This window comes from Penicillium brevicompactum (genome assembly GCF_028827555.1).
Source record: "Penicillium brevicompactum strain IBT 35665 chromosome Unknown utg000006l_segment0_segment0, whole genome shotgun sequence".
Classification (NCBI taxonomy): domain Eukaryota; kingdom Fungi; phylum Ascomycota; class Eurotiomycetes; order Eurotiales; family Aspergillaceae; genus Penicillium; species Penicillium brevicompactum.
Genome location: NW_026623209.1, coordinates 4,985,012 through 5,009,729, shown reverse-complemented (window position 1 = coordinate 5,009,729; position 24,718 = coordinate 4,985,012). Strand labels below are relative to the sequence as shown.

Genomic DNA, 24,718 nt, shown 5'->3' with positions numbered 1-24,718 from the left:
CGAGTCTATGTTGATGATGCCGAGCTAACATGCCCATCCAACGTTGCCGCCATCTCCGCCACCACTGTCGTGATTTCCATTACCATCAATTTCCCCAATGTCGTCTTGTCCATCGCCGACAACCTTATCATAGACGATAGTCGGAGCCGCTGTGCCGATAATCACAAACCCTATTGTCCGCTTTAAATCGGATTCGACCTGGTGGTCGAGTACAATGATAAAGTCATTTATCTTCTTTTGCTCATCCGTACCAAGATAATGCTTCGTCTCTTCCAGCTGCTTCGACCACGTCACAGCGCTTATGACACCGTACCCAAGAGGCGGTTGCTCCATATACTGATATCCGCCAACGGCATGACGGCGAAACCATTTCCAATCCGGTGCTTTAGTGGTGACAATGAGATTTGCAAGGCGCTGAAGGAAGTCGTGACAGTTGTTCGTTAAAAGAGCGTAGCCTCCGAAGTTTCCTGAGACCCGACGGCATTTATGATCAACCTCCTCTTTGGAAAGTTTGGTCCAGCCTATCATGCTGTAGAAATAATTGCCAACTTCGGGAGAGTAGTGTACAGTGACCGATCGTCGGTATTCTTCGAGATTGAATCCGGACGGAGCAATGACTGCCTCGTAACTTTTTTGAGAGTCAAAGTCACTGTTTGCCACCTGACGTAGCTCATACTTGTGGCCATAAACATGTAGAACCCAATGACGGAATTGACCCTGGCTGATATAATGGGACAAGAAAACTGGCTCGCCCGACGTAGTGCTGCATTCTCGCTGGAGACGCGCAGTGACAATCTTGTCTATCGCCCCTCGGTACCATTTCTTGATCTCTGCGCTGGATGCTCTCCTTCCGGGGACCTTGCTGAGAGGGCCTCTCTTCTGAGGAGCCTGCTTTCCTGGGATCTTCTTTGGAGGAAGCTTCCGCGAGGCCTCCTTGGCTTTCCTGCGTGATCGTGCGCGCACTAACTTGAAGATGAGGAATGAGGAGACGAGCAGTGACACTACACCTGCGAAAATTTTCGCAATGAGTATGTCTCTCTGTGAGACCATGGCTGGTATGACGATGTGAGAGCTTCTAGACAATTGATGGAGTTGATCAAGGAGAAGCAGTATACATTCGATCAAGTGCCTCATACGGAGTACTCCGTACTACCTGCTCGCTCCTGAGGCTCTGGGGCGTTCCTGGGTGTTTCACAGCCTGGTGCCCCATAACAAATCACAATTCAGCTGCTCTGGTCTATGTACTCCGTAACCCCAGAAAGTGACACATCCTACAATAAATGTGGATTTTGGGGCTGGAGTTCTTACAGACCTCGGTATGAGGCCGGTGGCTATCCAATTGCATCCATGGGTTGACGTGCTCATTGTACCCCAAGGTCTTGGCGTGAGGCAACTATACATAATTGCTTCTGTGCAAACCCCAAGGATCTGCAAACACTCATACAAATCCATACGCATGTCCTAAAAATACTTGACCGTAAGACCCACAGGCCTGTCCTGGGCCAATTAGCAAATGTATTCCCACGCTGTGTACTCCGTTTGCCTGTAATTTTGCCCGGGTGTAGATGTACGGTACAGAACCCCCCAGCGGAGAGGGGGCTGCGAAAAAAAAAAAAAAAAAAAACAGACAATTACTCCGTGCTCGTAGAATGTCAAGAGAGAATATAGTCCTACTCTAGCTAATCTGTACGTAGAATCACGTTGTGGTACGAGTATGTGACTGCTGCAGACCGTCAAAAAACAAGCCCTATCTTTGTGCTCTAAGTGCTCCTGGGATGTAACCAATCGAGCTGGTCCGTTGTCCAAACAGATTGTAGGTACCCTTGAACGATTGTCAATGTGGAAAATACTCCGTATTCCGTAATAACTCTGTCCCCTAGCTCAATCACTGGCTCCCTTTGACTCGTCGATTTTGCGTCACTGCGAGTACCCGCGCAAGGCTGGGTCAAATTGTCTTTTAGCCACATACTAGTTTGAAACAGGCATATTGGTTCCAGAAAAAGACCTTCTTTTCTGCTTCGACTCCCACTCATTGAGACCAATTTGCTACCGAAAGCGCCTGTTGTTCAAGTGATTTTCAGGGCTACGCTAGTCATTACCTGGACTGGTTGAGGTTCCTCCCAAGAAGCCCAGAATGAGAAGAACAAGATTTCAGGTATGATTCATTCGTATCTTCTGCGGCTGAAAATATCTGAGCTAACAATTCTCATTACAGATTCCTCCATTCTCGATTCGGATCCTCGATCATGGAAGCTCCACCGATAACAAGTCATTCCAAGACAGCCCTGACCAGCTCTCGTCTCTCTTGCCTGCGTTACACCGCGGAGAGCTCGGTAACTTGGTACCTGCAGCTCACAACATTTCTGCCTGCGTTGAGAAAGAGCTCAATTTAGACAGACTCGCCCGTGTTCAAAAGTGGCTCTGGATAGCTGGTTTACCTTTACCGCCACGCGCACTACACCATCAGCTCTTGTTAGGCCGGCAAATATGCATCACAGAGCAGATGGACATGCATCTAGTATGGATGACGGGCCGGATTTTCCTCAAACCCCTCCCACGCTTTCTCTTAAATTCGGAATTCTGGGTTGAATATCTCAGTTGTGAGCCGCAGTGCAAATGCTCTATCGAAGGGGAAGGATTTGCTGTCACTCAACAAGAATGCAAACGTAGAGTACTTCGACGACGAGCGCTTGGCTTCCTCTTCTCTTACGCTGCACTGCTCTCTCATGAGAGCGATTTCTTCATCGCCAAAGACAAACATCTGCTGCCCAAAGAGGTAGAATGGCCCGCCTGGCGTATACTCGTCGATCAGCTAGATACGCAAAATATATACCCCTACATTGACCACCGCTTCATCCACGGCGAGTTACGCTTGAGTCGCTTAAACAAGATATACGCTCTTTACCAAACACCTCTGCGCGGATATATGGCTCGATGGAATCAGTATAGTGCTTTCTTCCACGACCACTTTACTTGGCTAGCTAGCGGAACCCTTTACATTGCTGTCGTATTGAGTGCCATGCAGGTTGGGCTTGCGACCAACGCCCTGGAACACAACAAGGCATTTCAATCTGCGTCTTATGGCTTCACTGTGTTCTCCATATTCGGACCTCTAATCACCGCCTTTATCATTCTACTTCTTTTCATTTGTGCTTTTCTATTCAATTGGGCAAAGGCGCATAATCAAAAGAAAGTCCGCTACTCTGAGCTGTATCTCTTGGGCAATCCGTAGCCTGCTTTATGTTGCCATTACCTAGTTCAGCCTTGGAATCCTATCAATCTCTATGTCTATATCTCTATTCAGTTTTAAATATAATTTTTCTGCGTACACCTGGGTATTTCGCTAACATCCTTATTTTCTAGCTAGCTGATGCGCATAGATATCACATCAATGTGCTCAGAGCTCCTGTATTACCTGAAGGTACGTATAGATATCTCCCGGTAACAATGCTGTCGACAGCCCTGGAGACCCTTACTACCTAGGCTACATGACGGGCGTGGAGGTTGCACTGTTCGTGGGCGGACCAACTGTAACCACAAAATCCAACCCTTCTGCAATGCCCCTTTCAAACATCGATAGCATGCTTGCCTGTATAGCACACTCTGCTCCAGTAAACGTGGTCTCAGCCATCGAGTCACGTATACTCACGGTAATGGGAGTGCCCTCAATATTGCGATTTGTAAATGGACCATCTCGCATGATCCTAAGCACAATAAATGTCCCTATGATGGGAACACTGGTGGAACCCAGCCACCACAGTAGAGGATATCTGTCAACGAAGCGCGTCCACGCATCATCTATTCTCTGGATAGGGCGCGGCAAAGAAAAACCAAGTCTCCAGGATTGACAGATGAGAAGTTGAATCAAGCCTCCGAGAAGCACAATGCTTATTTTGGCTGTAGCACCTGGCACTGTGACCACAAGAGTAGACACTTTTCTTTGTCAGAACTGGAATGACGGTCGACTGAGTGACATTTTGCTAGTGACTCCGGGACTTACTCGTCAAGTTGATGCATTGGTATATGGGATGAATCTGCATAATGGATGTATATGGAGACTTTGGAGGTCCCAGATTATGAGAGGTCTGCAGGTGTATGCAGCAGGTAAGAAAGCAGGGCAAATCACTTTGCTTATATGGGTTCAGGAATGCCAAGTCCCGTAAGGGTCTTGCGGCTGAAATGTTGCAACGTCATCGAACGGCTGTGGTATGTATACTCCATTTTCTAAATATTGAACAAGCAGGCACCTGGGCATCTTGGTGTAATCTCCATCGCGTTGTTTACCTAGGTACCTAGTATGTTCCACAAAAGGCTGTTAAAATGATGGAAGACATGGGGAAAATACTGCCTTTGGAACATACAGCCGATCCAAAAATTATATGAAAGTGTCTTAATACTGCTGAGCGCTGGTTTTAAGAAAGCTGCAGTTTGCATATGCTGGTGCATGACTATAGATCCAGAGCTCTCCTCAATCCTGGTCCTTTCCTGGCAATATCTCGGGCTTCCAGCTCTTGAAATCTGCGCAGGGCAGACCATTCTCAAACATGGTATCAACTTCGAGTGCAGTGCGGTCCTTCATCTCAGGGACAATCAGCCATGTGATAACGAAGGTCGCCAGGCACAAGCCTGCATAAACGAAACCTGTCTTCCCCTTCAGATCACCCGCATCCGTGTTATAAATATATGGCAGAATGAGATTGAAAACAACGTTAGACAGCATATAGCACAAAACACCAATGCCCTGGGTTTTTGCACGGAGACGAAGAGACGAGGTCTCGCCCGAGACTGCATACGAAGCAGGCCACGCGCCAAGACCACAAACTACAACGACTGCCATCATACAAGCCGCTGTATACCTGTGAAATGCGTTAGCCAAATATTCAACCGAAAAAGGGAGGTCATGGCATACCAAATGACAATCTTGCCCGACCAGCATCCAGCAATTCCCATACTCAACCAGATAACAGTAGTGACCGCCAAAGTACTCAGCATCAATGGACGTCTACCAAAGCGACTCATGAGCCAGATACCGACTCCGTTGGCAATAAGGCCCAAAACGATCCCAAGTATCAGCACAATGATACTCAGACTCGAGGCCATCCCAACAACCTGCATGAAGTAGCTGGCACTTGCCAGGAGAGGAACTCCAAACAAACTTGGAATAACAAAAGAGAAAGCCACAATCATTGTCCGCCGTCGATTCATGCCTTTGAAGCAATCAGCGTAAGTCAGTTCCCGTGACAGCACCTCTTCGTGCGCAAGAGATAAGCGCATTTGATCAAGCAGCTGAGATACGTCGACCCGATCAGTATGAAACCATGTCAGGGAGCGATGGGCAGCCTCGTGATTTCCTTTACGAAGCAGATATGACGGGCTTTCGGGTAGGAAGCAGACAAAGACAAAAGGCAAGATGGTGGTGATCCACTGTGTCCCGAATGGAATCAGGTAAGACGCCGCCGAGGTCTTTTTCTCACACGCGTAGATTACAGCAGCTCCAATCAGCTCCCCGAGGAGCATGAAGGTGGGTGAGAGGGCCATCGCTGATCCACGAAGACAGGTAGGAACGGTCTCGGAAAGATATGTCTGGGCACCGGCCATAGCACCACCAACTCCCCATCCCTGAACAGTCCTACCGACGAGAAATGCACCTCGTCTGGAGTTTATCTCAGTTGGCAGGTCGGAACAAAAAGCGATGGCAATTCCAACTGCACACACGAAGCAGCTCAAAGCCAGTGACCAGCGACGTCCAATGCGGTCTTGTAGCCAGCCTGCATTGACTGCGCCAACCATCGACCCCACTGGTCCAATAGCGCTCCAGACTGATAGCCATGATGCCGGGATGATGTATGATCCGTTGTATAGTTCACCAAACTCATGTTTGAAATATGGCACTGCCGTGATGGTTCCGAGGATAACCGTGTCGTACCCCGTGAGAAGGAAAGCTAGGGCGAGACCAAATGCACATCCAACAATCTTGGGGTAGAGGCGGACTGCTTGCATCAGAGGTAGTTTGTCAGAGGGTGGAGGACTGGGTTCAGGGTTGGTGTGAGCAGGCACCATCTTTTCGTCCCAGTCACGCTCGGGGGAAGACATTGCGAGCACAACCAGTTGTTTTCTTGGTGGTAGAATTCTGGTGCAATCTCTTTTCGTCCGTCGATGATACAAGTGTCTTATACCCATCGGGTTATACTTCCAAGCACGTCCCTTGCAACGTCAGCCTCGGAGATTTTGGGGCATTGTTGATAGTCGAAGCGATATGCCCAGCCAGTATCAGTGTCTCGGATATTCCCCATATCTTGGCTTTCTCTCAACATAATGCCTAATCAAGACGTCTGCTGTCAAGAACGCGGGGGAGGGAATCATCAGAACGCCAAGCTCTCGCTAATGAGCTTAATTGCCGATCCGGCCAATCGCATCTCTTTGTTCCTGGTGCCTGTGGCTTTTGACTGGCTGTGTCGGCTGGATCGTCTGTCCCCACTTCGAGCATATCGACCCGAGCCTTGTTTGAGGATTGTACCGCGTAAAAGTCGAGATCAAATTAGCCGAGGCTGGGCACCAGTGTTGTTCAGGGATCCGGAGTATCCGGAAGCCACGTCCAGTTTGAAATTCCGGATTTATCGTTCTTACGTAGTTTTCCCTGCAGTGTTACCTCAAAGATCTGGTTGCCTGATCAGATATCGTCCTTGGTTGTTTTTATACCTCGATATCGCCAGATTTCAAGCTCCATCAAACCACAAAATGGATCCCTCCCGAATCATCAAGCCCTGGAAGCTTCACCCTCAACGAACATTGGTGTTTGTGAATGCAACAATCGTCGATCCTGTCCAGGGAGAGTTGGTTAACAACGCCACAGTTCGAATCTCTGAAGGCAAAATCACCCAGGTCGTTACAGATGGCTCCTTCACACCGGCAGAAAACACTGCAGATGAGACCATCATTGACTTGAATGGGAAGTACCTATGCCCAGGTCTCATCGACTGCCATGTCCACATCGCCGTGGTACCAGGCGAAGCCGACCTACGAGCCTACAAGGACATGTCAGAGCGAATCAGTCTTTTGCGCCAACCACGCGTCCTCAAGTCCATGCTCGACCGCGGATTCACCTCTATCCGCGACTGTGGCGGCGCAAGCCTAGCTGTCAAAGAAGCAGTAGAGGAGGGTGTCATTCCCGGACCTCGTCTTTTCATCGCCGGCTACGCACTCTCCCAGACAGGTGGGCATGGCGATATGCGCGGGCCTCACGATGCCCAGCTCTGCTGTGGTGGATCGCTGTCCGGAATCAGCAGAATCGTCGATGGCCCTGCAGAATGCTACAAGTTCGCGCGCGAGGAGCTCCGCCAAGGAGCTGATTTCATCAAGATTATGGGCGGAGGTGGCGTTGCCAGTCCGACGGATCGTATTGAGCATGTGCAGTTCTCGGACGAGGAGATCAAGGCTATTGTGACTGTTGCGCGGAACGCGGGAACATACGTCACGAGCCACAGCTATACACCACAGGCTATTCAGCAAGCAATCAAGCTTGGTGTGCGAGGTATCGAACACGGTAACCTTGTTGACCTTGAGACGGCCAAGATGATGGCCGAGAAGGATGTTTTCCTGACGCCGACACTCATTGCACATGTCATGTCGAAACAGATGAATTTCCTGCCTGCTGACGGGGCAGCTAAGAATGATGAGGTTCTGGAGAAGGGACTCAGGGCTATGAAGATGGCAGTGGATGCCGGTGTCACTGTCTGCTTTGGGACCGATCTTCTCGGTCCAATGCACTTTGCTCAAAGCAAGGAATTCTCGGTCCGCAGTTCGGTTCTGACGCCGTTGCAGATCCTGCGAAGTGCCACGGTCAATGCTGCTCGTCTGATTATGCAGGAAGATCGCTTGGGTCAAGTCTGTGAAGGATTTGTCGCAGATTTGTTGGTATTAAATGAGAATCCTTTGGAAAATATCACCATCTTGGATCAAGTGGAGGAGCATGTTCTGGGCGTTATCAAGGATGGAAGGGTTGCCACTTCACGATGGGACCAACTGAAGGTGGACCCCCGTCCTTGACGGAGATCACTTGAGATGACAAATTGAAAACTTGCATACTATGCAGAGTATAGTTAATCAGAATATCTCAGATCTTGGAAGTTCCTCCGGTCTCTTATACCAATCACACATCTCGCAATCGTTTAAGCCTGGAAATGGATTCGAGGGTAGATTGTGTTGTTTAAATTGGTAGTACTGATGGCTCGTCCATGAAGTTCTCACTGAGCAAGAAAAAGAAAGAAAGATTTATTTGCTCTCGTTTGCTATGCATGTTGATTAGGTTGGTTGACTAGTTGATCAAGTTGAATAGGATCACTAACAGGGGCCCAAAAGCGGTGTGGCCCTAGCCGAGCATCGGTGCGCCAGTCCGAGCTCATCCCGCAATTTGGTGCCTGGATCTTCGATAACGACCTTCCCTTCCCTCAGTCGAGGATCGCCTGTTCATAATGCTTGTCAAATTGAAACAATACTTGAGCTCCATTTGATACCCGACCGAGCACGTTTACGACATCACATCACCCTCGTTTAGCGTTTTGTGTACTCGTCTGATCGACACTTTCTGCTCTCGGAGCTTCACGCCTTTTCGCGAACCGCACGTCTTCATATGATAGCAACTCACGCTGCGGTGTACGATTCTCTTGTCTGATTCCTTTGTATCCACCACCCGCCAAAATGCCTGGTCTTCCCAGTATGTGCCCAGCCCGCGGCGTGATAAGATCTTGATCGGCGGGGACATTGCTGACCCTATCGCTTCATAGCCAATATCGACCTTGACGAATGTATCGCCCGGCTCTACCGAAAAGAGCTTCTTGCAGACTCGGTGGTGGAGGCCATTTGCTCAAAGGCGAAGGAGCTGTTGATGAAGGAGAGCAATGTGGTGCACATTGCTGCTCCGGTAACGGTTGTCGGTGACATCCACGGACAATTCTTCGATATGATTGAGATATTCAAAATTGGCGGCCATTGCCCTGATACAAATTATCTCTTCCTTGGTATGTCATCTAAACACTTTGAAGCAGAGCCCGGGAGCAATTGTGGCTCTTGGTGTGACTGTTGCTAACTAGACGCAGGCGACTACGTCGACCGCGGCCTCTTCAGTGTTGAGACCATCTCATTACTGGTTTGCCTTAAGCTACGATACCCCTCACGAGTACACCTTATCCGCGGGAACCACGAATCCCGCGGTGTCACACAGTCCTACGGCTTCTACACCGAGTGCGCGCGGAAATACGGTGACGCGAACGTCTGGCACTACTTCACCGACATGTTCGACTTTTTGACCCTGAGCGTCGTGATCAACAACGAGATCTTCTGCGTGCACGGTGGACTCTCGCCGTCCATCCATTCCATCGACCAAATAAAGATCATTGACCGTTTCCGCGAGATACCCCACGAGGGTCCAATGGCTGACCTGGTTTGGTCTGATCCTGATACAGAGCGGGATGAATTTTCCCTCTCTCCCCGTGGAGCGGGCTACACATTTGGAGCACAGGTTGTGCGAAAGTTCTTGGAGGTGAACAGCATGTCTCACATTTTACGTGCACACCAGCTATGTCAAGAGGGATACCAAGTTCTATATGATGATCGCCTAAGCACAGTATGGAGTGCGCCTAATTACTGCTACCGGTGCGGAAATTTGGCCAGTGTGCTCGAAGTCAGCGATCGGGGAGAGCGCTACTTTAACATCTTCGACGCGGCACCTGAAAACGACGCCCACCGGATGGAGCAGCTCGGCAAGCACCAGCAGAACCAGGATGGCGGCCCTAGTCCAGTGATTGACTACTTCTTGTGATACCCATGTCTTCATTTTCTTGTTCATATCCAAATATTTTGATTTTTTTTTTCTTTCGATCAAAGGCACTAGAGAGGAGTTCGGCGTAGGCTGCGCTTATACAGAAGACAAACTACTTGGCATTTGAAATCAAACATCTCACACATAGTATTTGGTATGACGCATAAACAATGTAATGGGGGGTCCAGGTACTGGCCTTATAGGACGCATCTGTAACAGTTTTATCAAAGAAGGAGCTTCATCACGCTTTGAAAACAAACAACCGCTCAAGAATTTAACGAGATAAATCATGTCTACCAGTCCTTGGCAATGTCAAAGGCCCATTCAAACAGCAGGTGGGTATGGTCGTCGTCATCGACGAACTTGGATGTGGCGTTGTAGTGTCCGCGGGCAATCATGCCTGATGGGGCCTCCTCCTCGTTGACTGATAGCAATAAGCATATGTCTCTTTGTGATGTTGACAGGTTTGGATTCAACTTACAGATCTTCTCGTAAAGAGGCTTGACATTGGTGTTGGGAGCATAGCTGCCCAGCATCTCCTCGTCTTTGCTGACACGGATTCCCTTGCGCTTGACGACCTGCAAGTACTTGAGACCGCTCAGAACTTCATGGTGGACCTGGAAGGTAGCCTTGATGTGGAACTTGGATCCCTCCTTAATCTGGAACGGCTTGTTCTTAAGATCCTCGACGGAGCCGGGGGAGGACAGGTCGATGACCACGTCCTGGCGGCCCTCGACTTGCAGGGCGAGAGACTTGATGATACACTTGCGAGGGTCGTTGGGCTCGTGGATGGGGTCACCGGCGTTCAGGCCGAGCGAGGCCTTCCAGCGCTGCATGGCTTCATCGTCCTTGTCTGTGGGGTAATGCATGCATGTCAGTCTGGGGTCAATGGAATACTGGCGGTCACCCTGAGGTCGGAAATTTCCTACCGAGCTGGTTGTACTCGTCAATGGTCTTCTTCTCTCCGACCTTGAACCCCTCGGTTCTGGTGGCGGCGAGATCGTCTGCTTGGTCGGCCATTGTTTAGATAGGTGGGGCAGTGAACCAAAGATTGGAGATTGGCGAGAGAGTCGGGTGGTGTGACTTCACAGTGGACAAGAAAGAAGGAAGGAAGAAAGGAAGAAAGAAGCCAAATGAGAGACAGGAGAGAGGCTAGGATCCAAGCGCCTGGGATTTGGTGGGGTGGAAAGGCGGTGGGAGAGGGGCGAGGTTATTCGGATGGAAATCGGATCCTCTGCATGTACTGCGCTTTGATGCACGGTTATATTGACCATTGGAATTCATTGCATTTATACTACTGTACTGGCCCTACTTTTGTTCATGGCCATAGGCAAGATGTTCTCTCTCTGGCGATCTAGGCCCCAACTTTTGAGTATGGAGTGGGGTTTCAGGAGATCATGCAACTAAAAAAGTACGTACCGGCCACGTTGAGAGCGGGACGGTCTGCTACGTGCCTCATCGACGGAGTACACCTGGACTCTAATCAGTGTTTCAAAATGCATCAGATAAATGATTCCAGTCTATGATTAGGGACAGGGGGGAATGAAGATTACAACTACGGAGTATCATGCGCCTCGTTCTAAGGTCTCTAAGCCCCCCTATCTACTAAGAACTGGAAGATATCTATAGTTAGTTCTATGTCTACTCCTTAGTCCTAGGAGCATGGTTGATTATGATCCTTTCCATTAAGCGGGATGAAAGCCAGGTAGTCTCAAGAAGTGGGTGCATTGGAACATCCTGGATAAAAGATTGCCATAACATACTATATCCACTTGCAGTACTCCGTAAACATGTACGGGGTAGAAGAAATCAATAGTACTCCATAGTAAACAAACAATTCAGAGATCTTGAGCCGAGGGCTAATACAAGCTGCAGTGTCATATTCTCGGGGTTGATGAGTGTCAGAAATGACCTATAAGATATCCCCGATGGGAAGATCAACAAAGAACGTGAGCAGTGACAAGTCAGAGAAGAAGAGGTGTGAGAAGTCCACAGGGATGGGAATGCCACGCCAAAACAGGATAGATTACATTGAGGATGTGACATTACAGTACATAGCCTAGATTGTCCAATCAGCATGCAGAAATACACCATCTGACCGGCATCAAACCGGACCTTACCGGAACGAGTCAAGTCTCAGAACAACGCAATTATTCGCGACTCGCATCTTCTCTCCTAATTGTCTTCTTTATCTTGGGTCTCTTTTTTTCCCGTTATCGTCTGGCTACTATCGGCGCATTTCACCTCATTATTGCTGGATCTTGACTTGTGGATTTCTTGTTTGATTTTTAGCTCGCTTGTCGCGCCTGCTACGTGGCGCATTTCCCTTCTCGCACCGCGAAAGATCTTCATCACTTCAACATCCCACCATGTCGCGCACACTCCCTAAAGATCTCAACCCTTGTATCGCCGCAGAGGTTGCTCCTGCCTGTATGTTTGGCTGTCGCGTCGCGGCATCGCGCCTGCGCATTGGCTTACACACCGATGCGCCGTGGGTATTTCCTGATCATCACTAATCACCTTTCTTTGAACAGATGAGGACCTCCTCACGCGCCGTCGTCTTGGAAAAACCAATCTCTCGGTCAAGCCTTCTCAGATTGGAACCTCAAATGCGACCAAACGTGAGAACCTGGGCGTGTTTGAGTACGCGCACCTGCGTGCTCCACTGCCAAAGGACCTGAAGGGCTCAGAGATCTTTCCCTCACACAGTCTGGGGCAACAGCCCGAAACCTACTTTTTGATGGTGAGAGCCGTCTCATATTCATATATGTATATTCAAAACGAAGGATTTATACTGATCGCGGGTTTCGATTCTATAGCGACGCAGCAAAGATGGCTTTGTCAGTGCGACTGGAATGTTCAAGATCGCATTCCCCTGGGCCAAGACTGAGGAGGAGAAGAGTGAGCGCGAATACCTGAAGGCGCGCGAGCACACCAGCGAGGAGGAAGTTGCTGGCAATGTGTGGATCTCTCCCGCATTTGGTATGTCCAGTCAATCTAAATCAATCTGTCATCTGCTGACTTTCCACTAGCCCTCGAGCTTTCCAAGGAGTACAAGATGTACGAATGGGTGCGAGCTTTGCTAGACCCCACCGACATTGCCCAAAGCCCTGCCAGCGCAAAGAAGCAGATTACGCCCCCTCCCAAATTTGAACTGCCCGCCGATGAGCCAATTCTCGGCCAACAGCCAACTCACCGCTACCGCAGAGGTCGCTCCGCTTCCCCCAGCAAGTCGTCTCCCCGCAAGTCTCGCACCACTCGTATCACAAAGGATGTCACTAGCACACCCTCCACAAGTGCCGCAAATGCCAGCTTGCAGTCCACACTAGACATCTCGGTCTCGGGCACAGGCCTGGATGCGGATGCCATTCCCGAGCTGGGAGCCGACGTTGAGCCCGAAACCAAGTCCTCAGGATCGCCATCCAAGAAGCCTCGAGCCCGCAAGACCAGAGCTTCTACTGCTGAGCTTGAGGAGGAGAACCAGGAAGAGAAGAAGGAGAAAAAGGAAAAGAAGAAGGCTGAGAAGAAAGAAAAGAAAAAGGATGAAATTAAGGAGGAGCAAGCAGTTGAGGTTGCGGAGGTTACCGAAACCACCGAGGATACCCAGCCAGCCCAGCCCACTGTTTCTCTCGATCTGCCTATCAGCCTCCCTGAAGTGCCGTCTGCTGCCGAGACTCAGGAAATGATTGCCAAGGCCAAGGATATGGTGGAGGACGCCATTAAATCACAAGCTAAGGGCACTCCTCTCGAGACAACTGTCACAGCGACGAAGAAGCGCAAGCCCGAAGATGATGACGACGAGGAGACTTCAGCGGAATCCGCTCAGCGGGCAAAGAAGGCCAAGGTGCTCGAGAACAAGCTCAAGCAAGAGCGTGTGCGCAACCGCTCTATGATTGGTGTTTCCGTGGCATTTGCTCTTGCGTAAGTGATCTGATTCCGAAGAGCATGACTTGATTGATACTAACACCGCCTATAGTGCCTCGATCCCCTACTTCTTCTAAGCAAATAATGGATAATTCGTTCCAAAGTCCAGATTGCCTAGAAGTATTCCCTTGTTTTCCATCTGTCGCATGCGACAGAAAACCCAGTCTCCCCCATTTTCGCTTCTGAATCCCAATTCCCCTTGTCGTTACCATAAATATATTCCTCGCCGGCGATACTGAGAGCACTGCACTTGTGTCACACAATTTTCTAATATCTTGCCCATCCCTTCAGCCCCCTCCCATCTCGTCCTTTGCAAGATTTGGTCTTGGACTTGCTTAGCCGATCACATCCCCTATGATCAAATTCTTTTGCTACCCGATACCACTTCCCTTTCCCATATTCTATGCCCTGTGGCAACGGCCCTGATGTAGCCAAGACTTGCTTAATGATAGTGATATTCTTTGGTATTCTCTTTTGGACTACTTATTTACTTCCTTGTACATACGGCAACCCTGGAACTCGGTGTTTCACCCTGTTTTTTTTATAGGCTCACATCAGTACTCTTGCTATCCATGGATGTTTTCCGCTTGCTTTTGGCTTTTCAAAGCTGAGGTAGATGCCAAACTGACGTCAAACAAATTCAAATAACTGCGACGTAGACTGACGACTTGCGTAGTTCTGGAAGATAGAAGTCGGAGGTCTGCGGGGCCGACTCAAAACGTCGGCAAGCCTGGAGCCAATGGCAGATAAGGAGCACCTTAATGCAAACAGGAAAAACATCGACATCACGCAGCTCCGCGCAATGCAAGTGACTTCCCTCAATCTTTTCCGATCTTTGCATTGAGGTTCTTGCCTGGTCATAATCATGTCTCTCCCAGGACTGGAACTCACCCAACCGTCAGAAGATCGATCGCAGGCCGCCGCACCGCCGTCGCAGATCAATCTGACCCCAGGCTCAGAATGGCGCTTTGAGGTTGCCTTTGGCCATGTGATCAAAGTCAAGGTATGTCAGCACGTCAATCTTGACGGTCACCGCAGTGCCTGTCTAATCAATTCCCAGCTCCTCAACGGTACAGCAGAACTTTTCGGAACAGAACTCGCCGAGTCGCAAACCTACACCTTCTCTGGTACAAAGGCGGCAATCTTCACATGGCATGGCTGCGCATTGGAGGTTAGCGCTGCAGAGATTGTACAGCACACCTCGGATGGAGTCTCACCGGCGATTGGCCATGGTGCCGGAGGATGCCACAGCGAGTACACAGCGGAGGAAACGCCAATGGTCGAATACGCCAATGTCCACTTTGCGCTAGAGACAATGCGCGAGGAGGCCCAGTCAATTGGTAAAGATGGTCCACGCGTGCTACTGCTTGGTCCCGAGAACAGTGGAAAAACTACTCTCGCCAAGATCTTGACTTCGTATGCGACGAAGATCGGCCGTCAGCCTCTGGTTGTGAATCTCGATCCGACAGAAGGTATGCTCGGTGTGCCTGGCACATTGACTGCGACTGCGTTCAGAACTATCCTGGACGTTGAGGATGGCTGGGGAAGCAGTCCCATGTCCGGTCCCAGTCCGGTGCCCGTCAAGCTACCTCTGGTGTATAGCTACCCGATGCAAAACCCGCTAGATGGTGAAGGCGTCGTATACAAGCCAGTCGTCTCGCGTCTCGCGCTCTCGGTGACTGGCCGTATGGCCGAGGATGAGGACGCTCGGGAAACAGGAATCATCGTCGACACTCCTGGAATCCTGGGTTCCGACAAGCCGGGCAGCATGGACCTGATTAACCACATCGTCACCGAGTTCTCAATCACCACAATTCTTGTACTGGGCTCAGAGCGCCTCTACAGCACTGTAGCCAAGCAGTATGACAACAAGCCCAGCTCCAGTGCAACGGCAGCCGTCTTCGATGAGCACGTCTCCGTCATCAAGCTATCCAAATCAGGCGGCTGCGCTGACCGTGACGAAGCCTTCCGGAAGGCGACCCGCGAGTCTCAAATCCGCACATACTTCTTCGGCAACTCTATGCCATCCTCATCCCCCGCTTCCGCAATCACCCTCTCCCCCCATGCACAGCAGCTTGACTGCGCCACTCTCCCAATCTATAATTACACCACCCCCTCCGCCGACGACGAGGATGAGGATGACTACGATCCCTCCCAGCTCGGCACAGACTTCCTTCCCGGCGGCGGCGCAGATGACTACACAGAACCAAAACAGGATCCTGACCGCGCAGCTCCTCTTCCTGGCGTGGTTGGTTCCTTCTCTGAGCCTGTCAGCGCCCCCGAGAAAAGTGACAGCACTGTCCCTCTGAAAAAAATTCTCGCTCCTGTACCTTCCGCTCTTGCAAATACCCTCCTGGCTATTACCCACGCTCCTTCTACTGCATCACCTGCTGAAGTCCGCGACGCCAGTATCATGGGCTTCTTGTATGTTGCCGACGTTGACGCGGATAAGGGGAAGATCCGGGTTCTTGCGCCTGTTGGTGGAAGAATGCCTCCGCGTGCTATTATCTGGGCTAAGCGTTGGCCTGGTGAGCTGGTTGGCTTGGTCGGTTAGTTTTCGTTCATACTTGGCACATAACTTGCATTATCTTCTGGGAGTTGGGGGTTTCTTAGCGTGGATCTTCATACTCATTACGTTCAATTGGTACGTGAATCTATCTCGCTTCATATTTCAACGGATCCGAATGTATCCTCGTAGGAACAGCTCGCCATGTAAATAGAGTACGGGAGTGTTTCGGAAGTAATTTCAAGTCGTATATTTTCCACAGAAAAGTTGGGATATCGAGAGTTCAATTACTTTCCCAAGGTTATTCAGACTAGTAGGTCTTCAGATATTGATGGACAAAAGAAATATGCTATTTTATGCTACCTATGCTATGCTATGCTATGCTATGCTACCTAGTACAATGCAAACCAAACCCCCGTTGTACAAAACGACCTGATACAGACCCCAATGCGCTCCAAGTATACAAACAAGTCGACACCAAATGCCCCATGCCAAAACAAACAGCCCAGTCCGTACATGTAAATGAAACAAAAGAACCATCACTCCCATTTCCTCCACTCATCAACCGCCTTCCTCATCTCCTCATCACAATCATACCCCTTCCCAGAAGCCTCAAGCAACTCCTCCCGACGATCAATAAATCTCCTCTCAGCTTCAATCCTCCTCTTAGCAATAGTCTCCAACATCCCATAATCATCCCTCACAACCGCCTCACGGAACTTCGCCCTCATCCGCGGCGAATAAAGCTGACAGCTCGCCTCCCGCGTCCGTCCAGGCGCATCACCCGGCAGAATGCGCATCGAACTCGTTACCATCCGCGCAATCGGATGATGGAGTCTCACAAGCGGCCAGACTACTTCATCATAGCAGTCTTCGCACACGCACATCTCAGGCAGCGACGGGATATAGTGCCAAGTGCTCAGAGTCGGTCTGTCGCGCCGACAGTCTCGAAGAGAGGCCTTGCGCTTGGCGTAGCTTAAGAACTCGCGTGTGTCGGGTCGGCGGGCGCGATCGACTTCTGCGCGTGAAGCTGATGCATCGAGGAGATCGATGAACTTCACGAAGCGCGGTGACGACGTTATGAAGTCGCAGATTCGTTCTGTTGGCTCAGGGTTCTGGATGAATGTGTCGCGGTGGGCGGGCATGAGGATGCGGACGTTTCGTGCACAGCTACCGCAGACATGGAAGTTTGATAGGTCTGTGCCGGTTTCTGGGTCGTAGACCCTGTACCAGGGCTGTTCGGCGACGATACGGCCGGGGCATGCGCGGGCTCCGGGTGGTGGACGGGTCATTTGGTAGAGCAGTTCTAGGCTTTCATGTTGCTTTTTGATCATTTGGGCCCAGGCGAGACGGGTCCAGGCGTTTGCGAAGGCGCAGCGGGTCTTTTGGTTGGCTGGCTTGGCTAGGCTTGGGATGAAGAAGTCTCGGTATCGCGAGTTTGCAATTTGGCTCATGCATGATGGGCAGATGTCAAGGTGCGTCAGGCCTTTGAGCGTGTACCAGTCTTGGTAACCGGCTACCGCGATGGTGCGAGGGCACGGTGAGAGGCCCATTCCTGTCGAGTTTGGGCGCTGAGGGGATGTGCTAGGATGCCGGGAGCTAGGGTTGACTGTGGATCTGTCGGGACTTGATCGAGTTGCACTGGAGTGCCGAGCAGCGGGCTGGGTCAGCGACCTGTCTGGGTTCGGCTGGGTTGGAATTTCATGCCGAGGGACTGGCTGGACGACAGGCCTGTCAGGGCTAGCTTGAGCTGCGGCGACTAGGCTTGCGATTGGCTTGGACTTCTCAATCATCTCAGGCAATGGTCGCGGGATAGGGGGAGGACGAGCTCCAGACATCGACCGAGCGGGTGGCGCAGTGACCGATTTTGCCCGAGATCGCGATGTGGGCGGCTCGTGTTGGGCTTTGTGGCTCGGGACACGGGGATCCCGGGTGGGTGATTGAGGTGCCGTAGCTGGGGCCGGGTGAGGGAACAAAATTGGGATTGCGATGTTGGAGATTTTGGCCGCTGTGGTTGGCTTGCGTGCATCTGAGTCCGACATGGACCCTGGGTCTCGTTGCTCATGTCGCTGTTTGAGCTTCTCCTCAATGCGTTCTGCAAGGGTGGGCCCATGTTGCACGGGATTTGTAGGGACCGTGGGCATAGGGTATTGAAGAGGTGCGTCCGCTTGGCACACGTGCTGCGCTTTGGAAGAAGTGGCCGAATCAGACAGATATCCCGAGCTGGTCTCACCTCGGAGGCGTTCTGGTAGTGGCCGTGGTACCGAAGGTGCAGGCCGGGCACTGTTTGAGCGAGCCACAGATGGCTTGGATGGAGGCACGACTGTGTTCTCTGACACAGGAGCTCGACGACCGGTGCGATCCAGTGGACTTTCTCCACGCAAAGCGTGAGAACCATACTCAACTGGCATAATGGGTCTACCAGTGGTGCTTTGTTGGGGACGAGAAGGGGGCCGCGATTCGCGCTGCACGCTGGGGGCGCGGGGCTCGCGCTTGGTTTGCTGTGGTTGCTGGGGCCGAATGGGTTGGTTTTGAGGCTGGCTTTTGGGCTGGCTTGCAGTCTGAAGTGGAATAGGCTTTGAAGTTTGTTCATCTCGGAACCTGACTGTGTTCCGTATAACCGGCTCCTCTGGGGGCGGCGTCGCTGGCCCATTGCTCTCATCGGAAGAGGACATATGTCCCAACCCAGGCACACTTGGAACACTGTCCGGGGAGCTCGATTGCGGAGGGGGAGTAGGAGTCACCAGGATGGGATACTGGTCGATAGCACCTCTGAAGTGAACACCTTCGGTCCCTGGCTTTTCCCCGAGGTTCAAGAGACCATGCAGCTCTTTCGATAAAGACTGAGGCTCTTCTTCGACGCAGGGCGCTGGAGGCCACTGCACACGAACCCTTCGCGAGGTTCGAGAGTAAGTCATTGTCAATTTGTTTTACCACCCGACGAGTGTGGAATGTGTTTGTTTCGAATGTTAACCTGGTGTGATGACGTCTCTTGAAATAGTTCGATGAGTATGGCTCATAGTATTGGTAGAGGGTTCGAAGGCGAAAAAAAAGTCTCAGAGCACGGACAGTGAAATTTGTGTATGAAAGGGAGAAAAATTTTCCAAAGAAAGTAGACAAAGATGGGCTTTAAAGGTTGTGTGCGACCAGGATGTGCAAGGGTATATAAACATTGGCGGAGGGCATCGGGCACCACTCTGCGTGAAAAGACTTCTGATAGGCCTCTTTGGTTGATTGGGCGAGAGGAATCAAGCCAGAAATAGCTTCAGGCTGAAGGGAAAATCATGCGAGCAGGGTTCGCATTGGAAACACAGGCCGAAACGGCCGAGTCGGGGCCACATACAGCAGCGGGTGTGGCTATGGCAGCCTTTTGATTATTGGGCACAAAGTGGAACCGCCGGGTGTTGCCGTTGCGTTTCAATCAATTTAATTAGATGGAGATCAAAACAACTTGGTGATTGGGCATAGATCTCCATGCCTGGTTTTCTGCTCAGGGGTTGTTTTGGAAATAATTCAGATGGTGTGGTCTTCCACGCTGTACGGAGTACAGTGTCCTTTCGTATGGAGCGGGGAGAGATCTCCCCGTCCAGGGATGCAGTCAGCGGCAGATGATGCAAAAGACGGCGTCATGGGTTTGGTCATGCAGAAGGCACACCCTTGCAGTCCCAAATTTGACATGCGAACGTGGGGCGTTGGAGTCGTATCAGCCCCTCCTGGAGTTCGGGTGGCTTGCATACCCTGCGACGGAGACCAATGCAGCCGATCTTGGGAACTCTGGGTACTGAGCCCCTCGCGGCACTAGACTCTAGGTGCATGATCAAACCCACTGTCCAGTGGCGGTAATCGTTCTGTTGAATGTCGGATGCTGCTGGGCATGAAGCCATCCGAAAGATATTCTGACGAAGGGAGATCACCAAAGTGACTTTGTTTCACCAGGCGCTGTACTCCGTACGGAGTATCATTCAAGCACCGTGCCACATATAGTGTCAAATTGTCAAATGATAGTACACTCCGTGCTCCATACTCCGGTACTCCGTACTTTTATCGGCATTTCTCCGATCATTCGCGATCCGACGGCTATGGCGTCATAGGGCGACTTTGCATTGATTATGGCCTCGACGGATGCCAAGGAAAGCTCCGAGGGGATCTGCGAGGGGACAAAAGTTGAAGTATCATGAGAATGATTCACGCTTCTGAAAACCAGTCGTGAAAAGAACAAGGGCAAGGTCCGAAAGCAAAAGCGCGATAATTCCGTCGGCGCGGATGGGCAGATGCGGGGGATGACAAATGTAAGTCCTCTGAGGTCCACCATGCACTACTTTACATCCGACACTCGACGTCTCTGATATTGTTATGTTTCGCTCTCTTGTCAGTCCTCGACTTTCAATTCTCCGCAATCACCTCTATCCCGTGAGAATCCCCGTGCACCACATTACAAGTACCATGTCGGCCCCATCAACAATGAAGGCCGTTGTGGTCGAGCAAACTGGAGGCCCCGAGGTACTCCAATTCCGCACTGCTCACCCAGTGCCAACTCCTCAAGCCGGACAATTGCTAGTTCGAAACAATATCTCCGGTGTCAACTTTATCGACACTTATTTCCGAACAGGACTATACGCTTCACCCAAGCCGGAGATCCTGGGCCGCGAAGGTGCCGGTACTGTCGCAGCTGTGGGTCCCGAAACAACCGGATTCAATGTCGGTGATCGCGTTGCTTGGTTGGCTACTCAAGGATATGCGGAGTATACTGCTGTATCTGCGGCCAAGGCTGTCAAGATCCCCGAGGGAATCAGCGATGAGGATGTCATGGCCTCGTTCTTGAGTGGCTTGACTGTGCTTGCATTTGCGAAGGAGACTTATCCTGTTCAGAAGGGGGATTGGGTTCTTTTGCATGCTGCCGCTGGAGGTGCAGGTTTCCTGATGACCCAGATTTTGAAAATTATGGGGGCCAAGGTCATTGGCACCGCTGGCGGCGCAGAGAAGTGCGCTCTTGTCAAGGATCTTGGCGCTGATGTGGTGATTGATTACCGCAGCGAGGAAGGCAAGGACTGGGTGAAACTGGTCAAGGAAGCCACTGGTGGTCGTGGTGTTGATGTCGTCTATGATTCTGTCGGCAAGGATACCTGGGAGGGCAGTCTGGAAGCTGTCAAGCGCAAGGGTACTATTGTTTGGTTCGGCAATGCTAGCGGTCCTGTACCCCCGCTGCCTTTACCGTATGTTCCCAATTCCATCGCTCTTCTAGCTTCTGACGCTGACGGTCTTCAGCAAACTTTCCCCCAAGTGTGTGAAGGTCGCCCGCCCGACCCTCTTTGGGTACATTGAGACCCGCCAGGAGTTTGAGTACTATACGAATGAGCTGTTCAACCTTCTCAAATCGGGCCAGCTGAAGACTAAGATCCACAAAGTTTACCCGTTAGAGGATATCATCCAAGTGCACAAGGTATGTGGGTTTTTGATATGATCTTATTCATGCTAACCGTGGAACTCATTCTACAGGACTTGGAGGGGCGTAAGACCATGGGCAAGCCCCTTCTGAAGCCATGAAGTGTGCAATAATCACCCAAATAAAACGTGCAAAATTCCGAGAATGGAATCAACAATAAGATAGTAATCTCATCAATCAAGTACATATTTGGGAAAGGCCAATCGAGAGTATGGGAATTTATCAGTCTCACTACGTTTACTCCGTATCCATGGATGTACTTGGGCATGCTCGATAGGGAGGGTTTGGGTAGGTATCGGTAGATAATTTGTAGGCCTTGGCCGCACACTGAGTTCTACCTACCTAAGTGAAATGTTGGCTCCCTGGTGGGATCTTGATTGAAAGAGTTCCCTGCTAGCGATCAATTGTCATTCTCCTGGGGGTGGTCTTCCTCGACAGGCAGGATGGGACCTCTGATGGGCTCTCCCTAAATTTCCATCTCACCCGTAGGCTCGTATTCGACGCTCCTGCCTGCGACGGGCTCTTCTCCATGTTCTTTCTCGGTGGATTCTTCCTCGACGGGGCTCCCATCGAAAAGCCGTACTGGCTTCGGCTTCGGCTTCTCTACCAACCCCCACTTCTCTCTGATAGCGCCCATTGAGAAGCCGATGTACTCAAGAACTTTGATGATGTCTCTGGCGTGGCGTCGATGGGTGCAATTAAGGTATTGACTGTATCTCGGGGCTTTGTGAGTCTCCTTGGCCAAGATTTGCAACATCCACGCTTTCTCTGGGATCTCGGGTGGCTCTATGATCATATCCTCGGCACGACGTCTTTCAATCTCTTGCTCATCGCCAATCCAATCTATGGGCTTTGGCTCCTTGTAGTCAATCATCCAATCGTTGTAGAGGAAGAGGTAGTTTGTAGGCAGCACGGCCATGACTTCATCGTAGAAATGCATACCGAAGTTGGTCGCATAGACATTGGTGATGATCTTCATGCCAGGCAACATGAGATCAAGAACGGATTTCTCGAGAAAGAATTCAAGATTGTATGCGGGCGCAAAACCAGCGTCCCAGTCAATCTTCTCCCAAGGAGTAAGATCAAACTCCCCTCTGGACGGGTCGCGGAACTCCCTCGCTTTCACCTTTCCGACTGGAAGTAAATCGGGCGCAAGCTCCCGGTAATAGGCGATAGACTCCTCGGATGGATATTCGATTGAGATAATCTCGAAGCCATCGATATCTTGAATCTGGGTTGCCTCGACGTTATCCCATTCGGCAAGGCATTTGAATTTGCGAGTCATTCGGTCATCACCATTGATAGCAATGGCATATTTGACGACCTTGCGGGATATTTCACGAGTGAAAACATCTGCACTGGCATACCGAATATGGCTCCACGTTTCGGGATCATCAACGGCATCAAAGTAATAGCCCCCAAACAGCATAGAGCAGGCCCGGTTAAAGTGTCCTGGGCCATCATGTTGAACGAGCTGGAGATTCAGCCACAACTCTTTCTCACAGCGGTCGCAGGTTTTTCTGGCTTCTTCAAGATCATCTTTCTGCTCGGGGCACACATCGTGGTAGAGCAAGTAAGTGAAGAAATTCTTCATGGTACCAGTGCACACCTTGATCTCTTCCTCGGTCTCAGGGTTGTAGTAAGCCATGTAGAAGCCCGTCCTAGTGAAAGTCAGTAGCCTTACGTTTTAAGATAGATCACCCCTGAAAGTGAACTCACAGATATCCAGTAGCAACGTCATTGAAAGAAATTGGGCACTCTTTTCCCTCGTTCGGAAAGATGGCAGTATTCGCACGAGCTTGCATGGCCTCCTCCTTGTCCATTTCCTTCAACTCTTGAGGAGTCACACCCTGGTTGGGATTCTGGCCCACAGTGACACCACCATACTGTAGGTACTTCAGAAAGACCTTGCGTCTATCAGGCTCGAGGCGACGCTTGGCCAGAAATCGTTTGATGCCCTCATCAATTCGACTAGGCAGACGAATCAGGTTAGCGAACGCAATCAGGGGACTTCACTCGGTGTGTCTTACTCAAGAATCGGCAGGGCTCTGTCATGAAAGGTTAGCTATTAGTGAACTCAACACAACTCGATTGACATACGGATCGTAGATTTTCTTATTATCATTAAACTCCTGTGGGGTGATCGGAGCATCGGCATGCCACGGCTCGAACCCAGTCGGGGCATTCTGGAAGTTTTGTTAGTGATCTCAGCAGAAAAGAACCTTGGAAGGATCCTGAGGGCCTCACCAGTCCTCTCTGGCTCTTTGGGCGCTTCTTTTTGTTCTTCTTCTTCCGTCCGACGGCAATCTCCGTCTCCGGATCTGGCTCCACCTGAGCCATGATTGCTTCTTCCGCTGGGTCATGCTTGAAGCCAATCCGCGGGGCGTTGACTTGGGAAGAGGGGTTGTCAGTACCAGATGTAGTGTTTTGGGGCTCATTTCCTTTGGTAGTAGAATCTTCGGTCAACTGGGCATCCTGCGGGCGTTCAGCTGTGAGAGGCCCGCTGGTCTCTTCGCAGGTCTGGCTAGGCGTAGGTGGGTCAGGATGAAGACGGTATTCCTGATATTTGAAAGTGGTATTAGTCCGATGCTGTAGTCAACACAGTCTCATGCTGAAAGAGATTAGTCACTCACGTTGTCAGTGATATCCATATCCTGAAACCTATATTTGCCAGTGACCTCAAGATCCGAGGTATCAGGATTGCTCTTAGCTGAAGTCTCAGTCACTTGATGAGAATTTTGCAGAGCGGTAGCAGAGGAGTTATCTGCAGTCAGCTTCCCATCCTCGCTGTCCATTAAAGCACGGTCTTCCGATTGGAGAGTTGTTTCATCAATCGCCATTGCACTAGTAGCCATCACTTCGTCCCTAGAGATGCAGTCACTATCTTGATGCGTAGATGCTTTCCGGTTCTTCAAGTCATCATCAGGTTGATCGTCCATGGTGAAGGGAGTAATTGAGCCGGTGAGGGCAACGTGTCAAGGGTAAGAAAGAGTTGAGAAGGAGAGAAGGAGAGAAGGAGCAAAGGTGG

The 24,718-nt window shown here is 50.7% G+C and overlaps 11 protein-coding genes across 11 annotated transcripts; 6 read left to right on the top strand and 5 right to left on the bottom strand.

The window, feature by feature from the left end:
* Positions 1-24: 24 nt before the first annotated feature.
* N7506_010117 (uncharacterized protein) lies at positions 25-1,050 on the bottom strand (the record flags this gene model as incomplete). Its single annotated transcript, XM_056959410.1, has 1 exon — positions 25-1,050. The coding sequence occupies one exon, from the start codon at positions 1,048-1,050 to the stop codon at positions 25-27; it is 1,026 nt and encodes a 341-aa protein (XP_056808800.1).
* A 1,084-nt stretch (positions 1,051-2,134) lies between these two features.
* Positions 2,135-3,232, top strand: N7506_010116 (uncharacterized protein; the record flags this gene model as incomplete). Its single annotated transcript, XM_056959409.1, has 2 exons — positions 2,135-2,155; positions 2,216-3,232. The coding sequence occupies 2 exons, from the start codon at positions 2,135-2,137 to the stop codon at positions 3,230-3,232; spliced, it is 1,038 nt and encodes a 345-aa protein (XP_056808799.1).
* Positions 3,233-4,468: 1,236 nt separating this feature from the next.
* Positions 4,469-6,114, bottom strand: N7506_010115 (uncharacterized protein; the record flags this gene model as incomplete). The annotated part of the gene is made up of 2 exons (XM_056959408.1): positions 4,469-4,856; positions 4,910-6,114. Coding segments are annotated over 2 exons (1,593 nt in total), but the record flags the coding sequence as incomplete, so codon positions are not given.
* Positions 6,115-6,738: 624 nt separating this feature from the next.
* On the top strand, positions 6,739-8,046 carry N7506_010114 (metal-dependent hydrolase family protein; the record flags this gene model as incomplete). The annotated part of the gene is made up of 1 exon (XM_056959407.1): positions 6,739-8,046. The coding sequence occupies one exon, from the start codon at positions 6,739-6,741 to the stop codon at positions 8,044-8,046; it is 1,308 nt and encodes a 435-aa protein (XP_056808797.1).
* A 651-nt stretch (positions 8,047-8,697) lies between these two features.
* N7506_010113 (serine/threonine-protein phosphatase) lies at positions 8,698-9,817 on the top strand (the record flags this gene model as incomplete). Its single annotated transcript, XM_056959406.1, has 3 exons — positions 8,698-8,713; positions 8,784-9,017; positions 9,090-9,817. The coding sequence occupies 3 exons, from the start codon at positions 8,698-8,700 to the stop codon at positions 9,815-9,817; spliced, it is 978 nt and encodes a 325-aa protein (XP_056808796.1).
* Positions 9,818-10,110: 293 nt separating this feature from the next.
* N7506_010112 (rho GDP-dissociation inhibitor) lies at positions 10,111-10,837 on the bottom strand (the record flags this gene model as incomplete). Its single annotated transcript, XM_056959405.1, has 3 exons — positions 10,111-10,241; positions 10,299-10,670; positions 10,747-10,837. 3 exons carry the CDS (start codon positions 10,835-10,837, stop codon positions 10,111-10,113), a joined length of 594 nt encoding a protein of 197 aa, XP_056808795.1.
* Positions 10,838-12,186: 1,349 nt separating this feature from the next.
* Positions 12,187-13,818, top strand: N7506_010111 (KilA-N domain-containing protein; the record flags this gene model as incomplete). The annotated part of the gene is made up of 5 exons (XM_056959404.1): positions 12,187-12,247; positions 12,352-12,560; positions 12,637-12,799; positions 12,850-13,738; positions 13,794-13,818. 5 exons carry the CDS (start codon positions 12,187-12,189, stop codon positions 13,816-13,818), a joined length of 1,347 nt encoding a protein of 448 aa, XP_056808794.1.
* A 788-nt stretch (positions 13,819-14,606) lies between these two features.
* Positions 14,607-16,295, top strand: N7506_010110 (cleavage polyadenylation factor subunit CLP1; the record flags this gene model as incomplete). The annotated part of the gene is made up of 2 exons (XM_056959403.1): positions 14,607-14,744; positions 14,802-16,295. 2 exons carry the CDS (start codon positions 14,607-14,609, stop codon positions 16,293-16,295), a joined length of 1,632 nt encoding a protein of 543 aa, XP_056808793.1.
* A 491-nt stretch (positions 16,296-16,786) lies between these two features.
* N7506_010109 (uncharacterized protein) lies at positions 16,787-19,165 on the bottom strand (the record flags this gene model as incomplete). The annotated part of the gene is made up of 1 exon (XM_056959402.1): positions 16,787-19,165. One exon carries the CDS (start codon positions 19,163-19,165, stop codon positions 16,787-16,789), a length of 2,379 nt encoding a protein of 792 aa, XP_056808792.1.
* A 1,525-nt stretch (positions 19,166-20,690) lies between these two features.
* On the top strand, positions 20,691-21,791 carry N7506_010108 (quinone oxidoreductase family protein; the record flags this gene model as incomplete). Its single annotated transcript, XM_056959401.1, has 3 exons — positions 20,691-21,460; positions 21,513-21,687; positions 21,744-21,791. The coding sequence occupies 3 exons, from the start codon at positions 20,691-20,693 to the stop codon at positions 21,789-21,791; spliced, it is 993 nt and encodes a 330-aa protein (XP_056808791.1).
* A 365-nt stretch (positions 21,792-22,156) lies between these two features.
* N7506_010107 (uncharacterized protein) lies at positions 22,157-24,629 on the bottom strand (the record flags this gene model as incomplete). Its single annotated transcript, XM_056959400.1, has 6 exons — positions 22,157-23,351; positions 23,410-23,661; positions 23,721-23,738; positions 23,791-23,876; positions 23,938-24,249; positions 24,324-24,629. 6 exons carry the CDS (start codon positions 24,627-24,629, stop codon positions 22,157-22,159), a joined length of 2,169 nt encoding a protein of 722 aa, XP_056808790.1.
* Between the last annotated feature and the right edge of the window lie 89 nt (positions 24,630-24,718).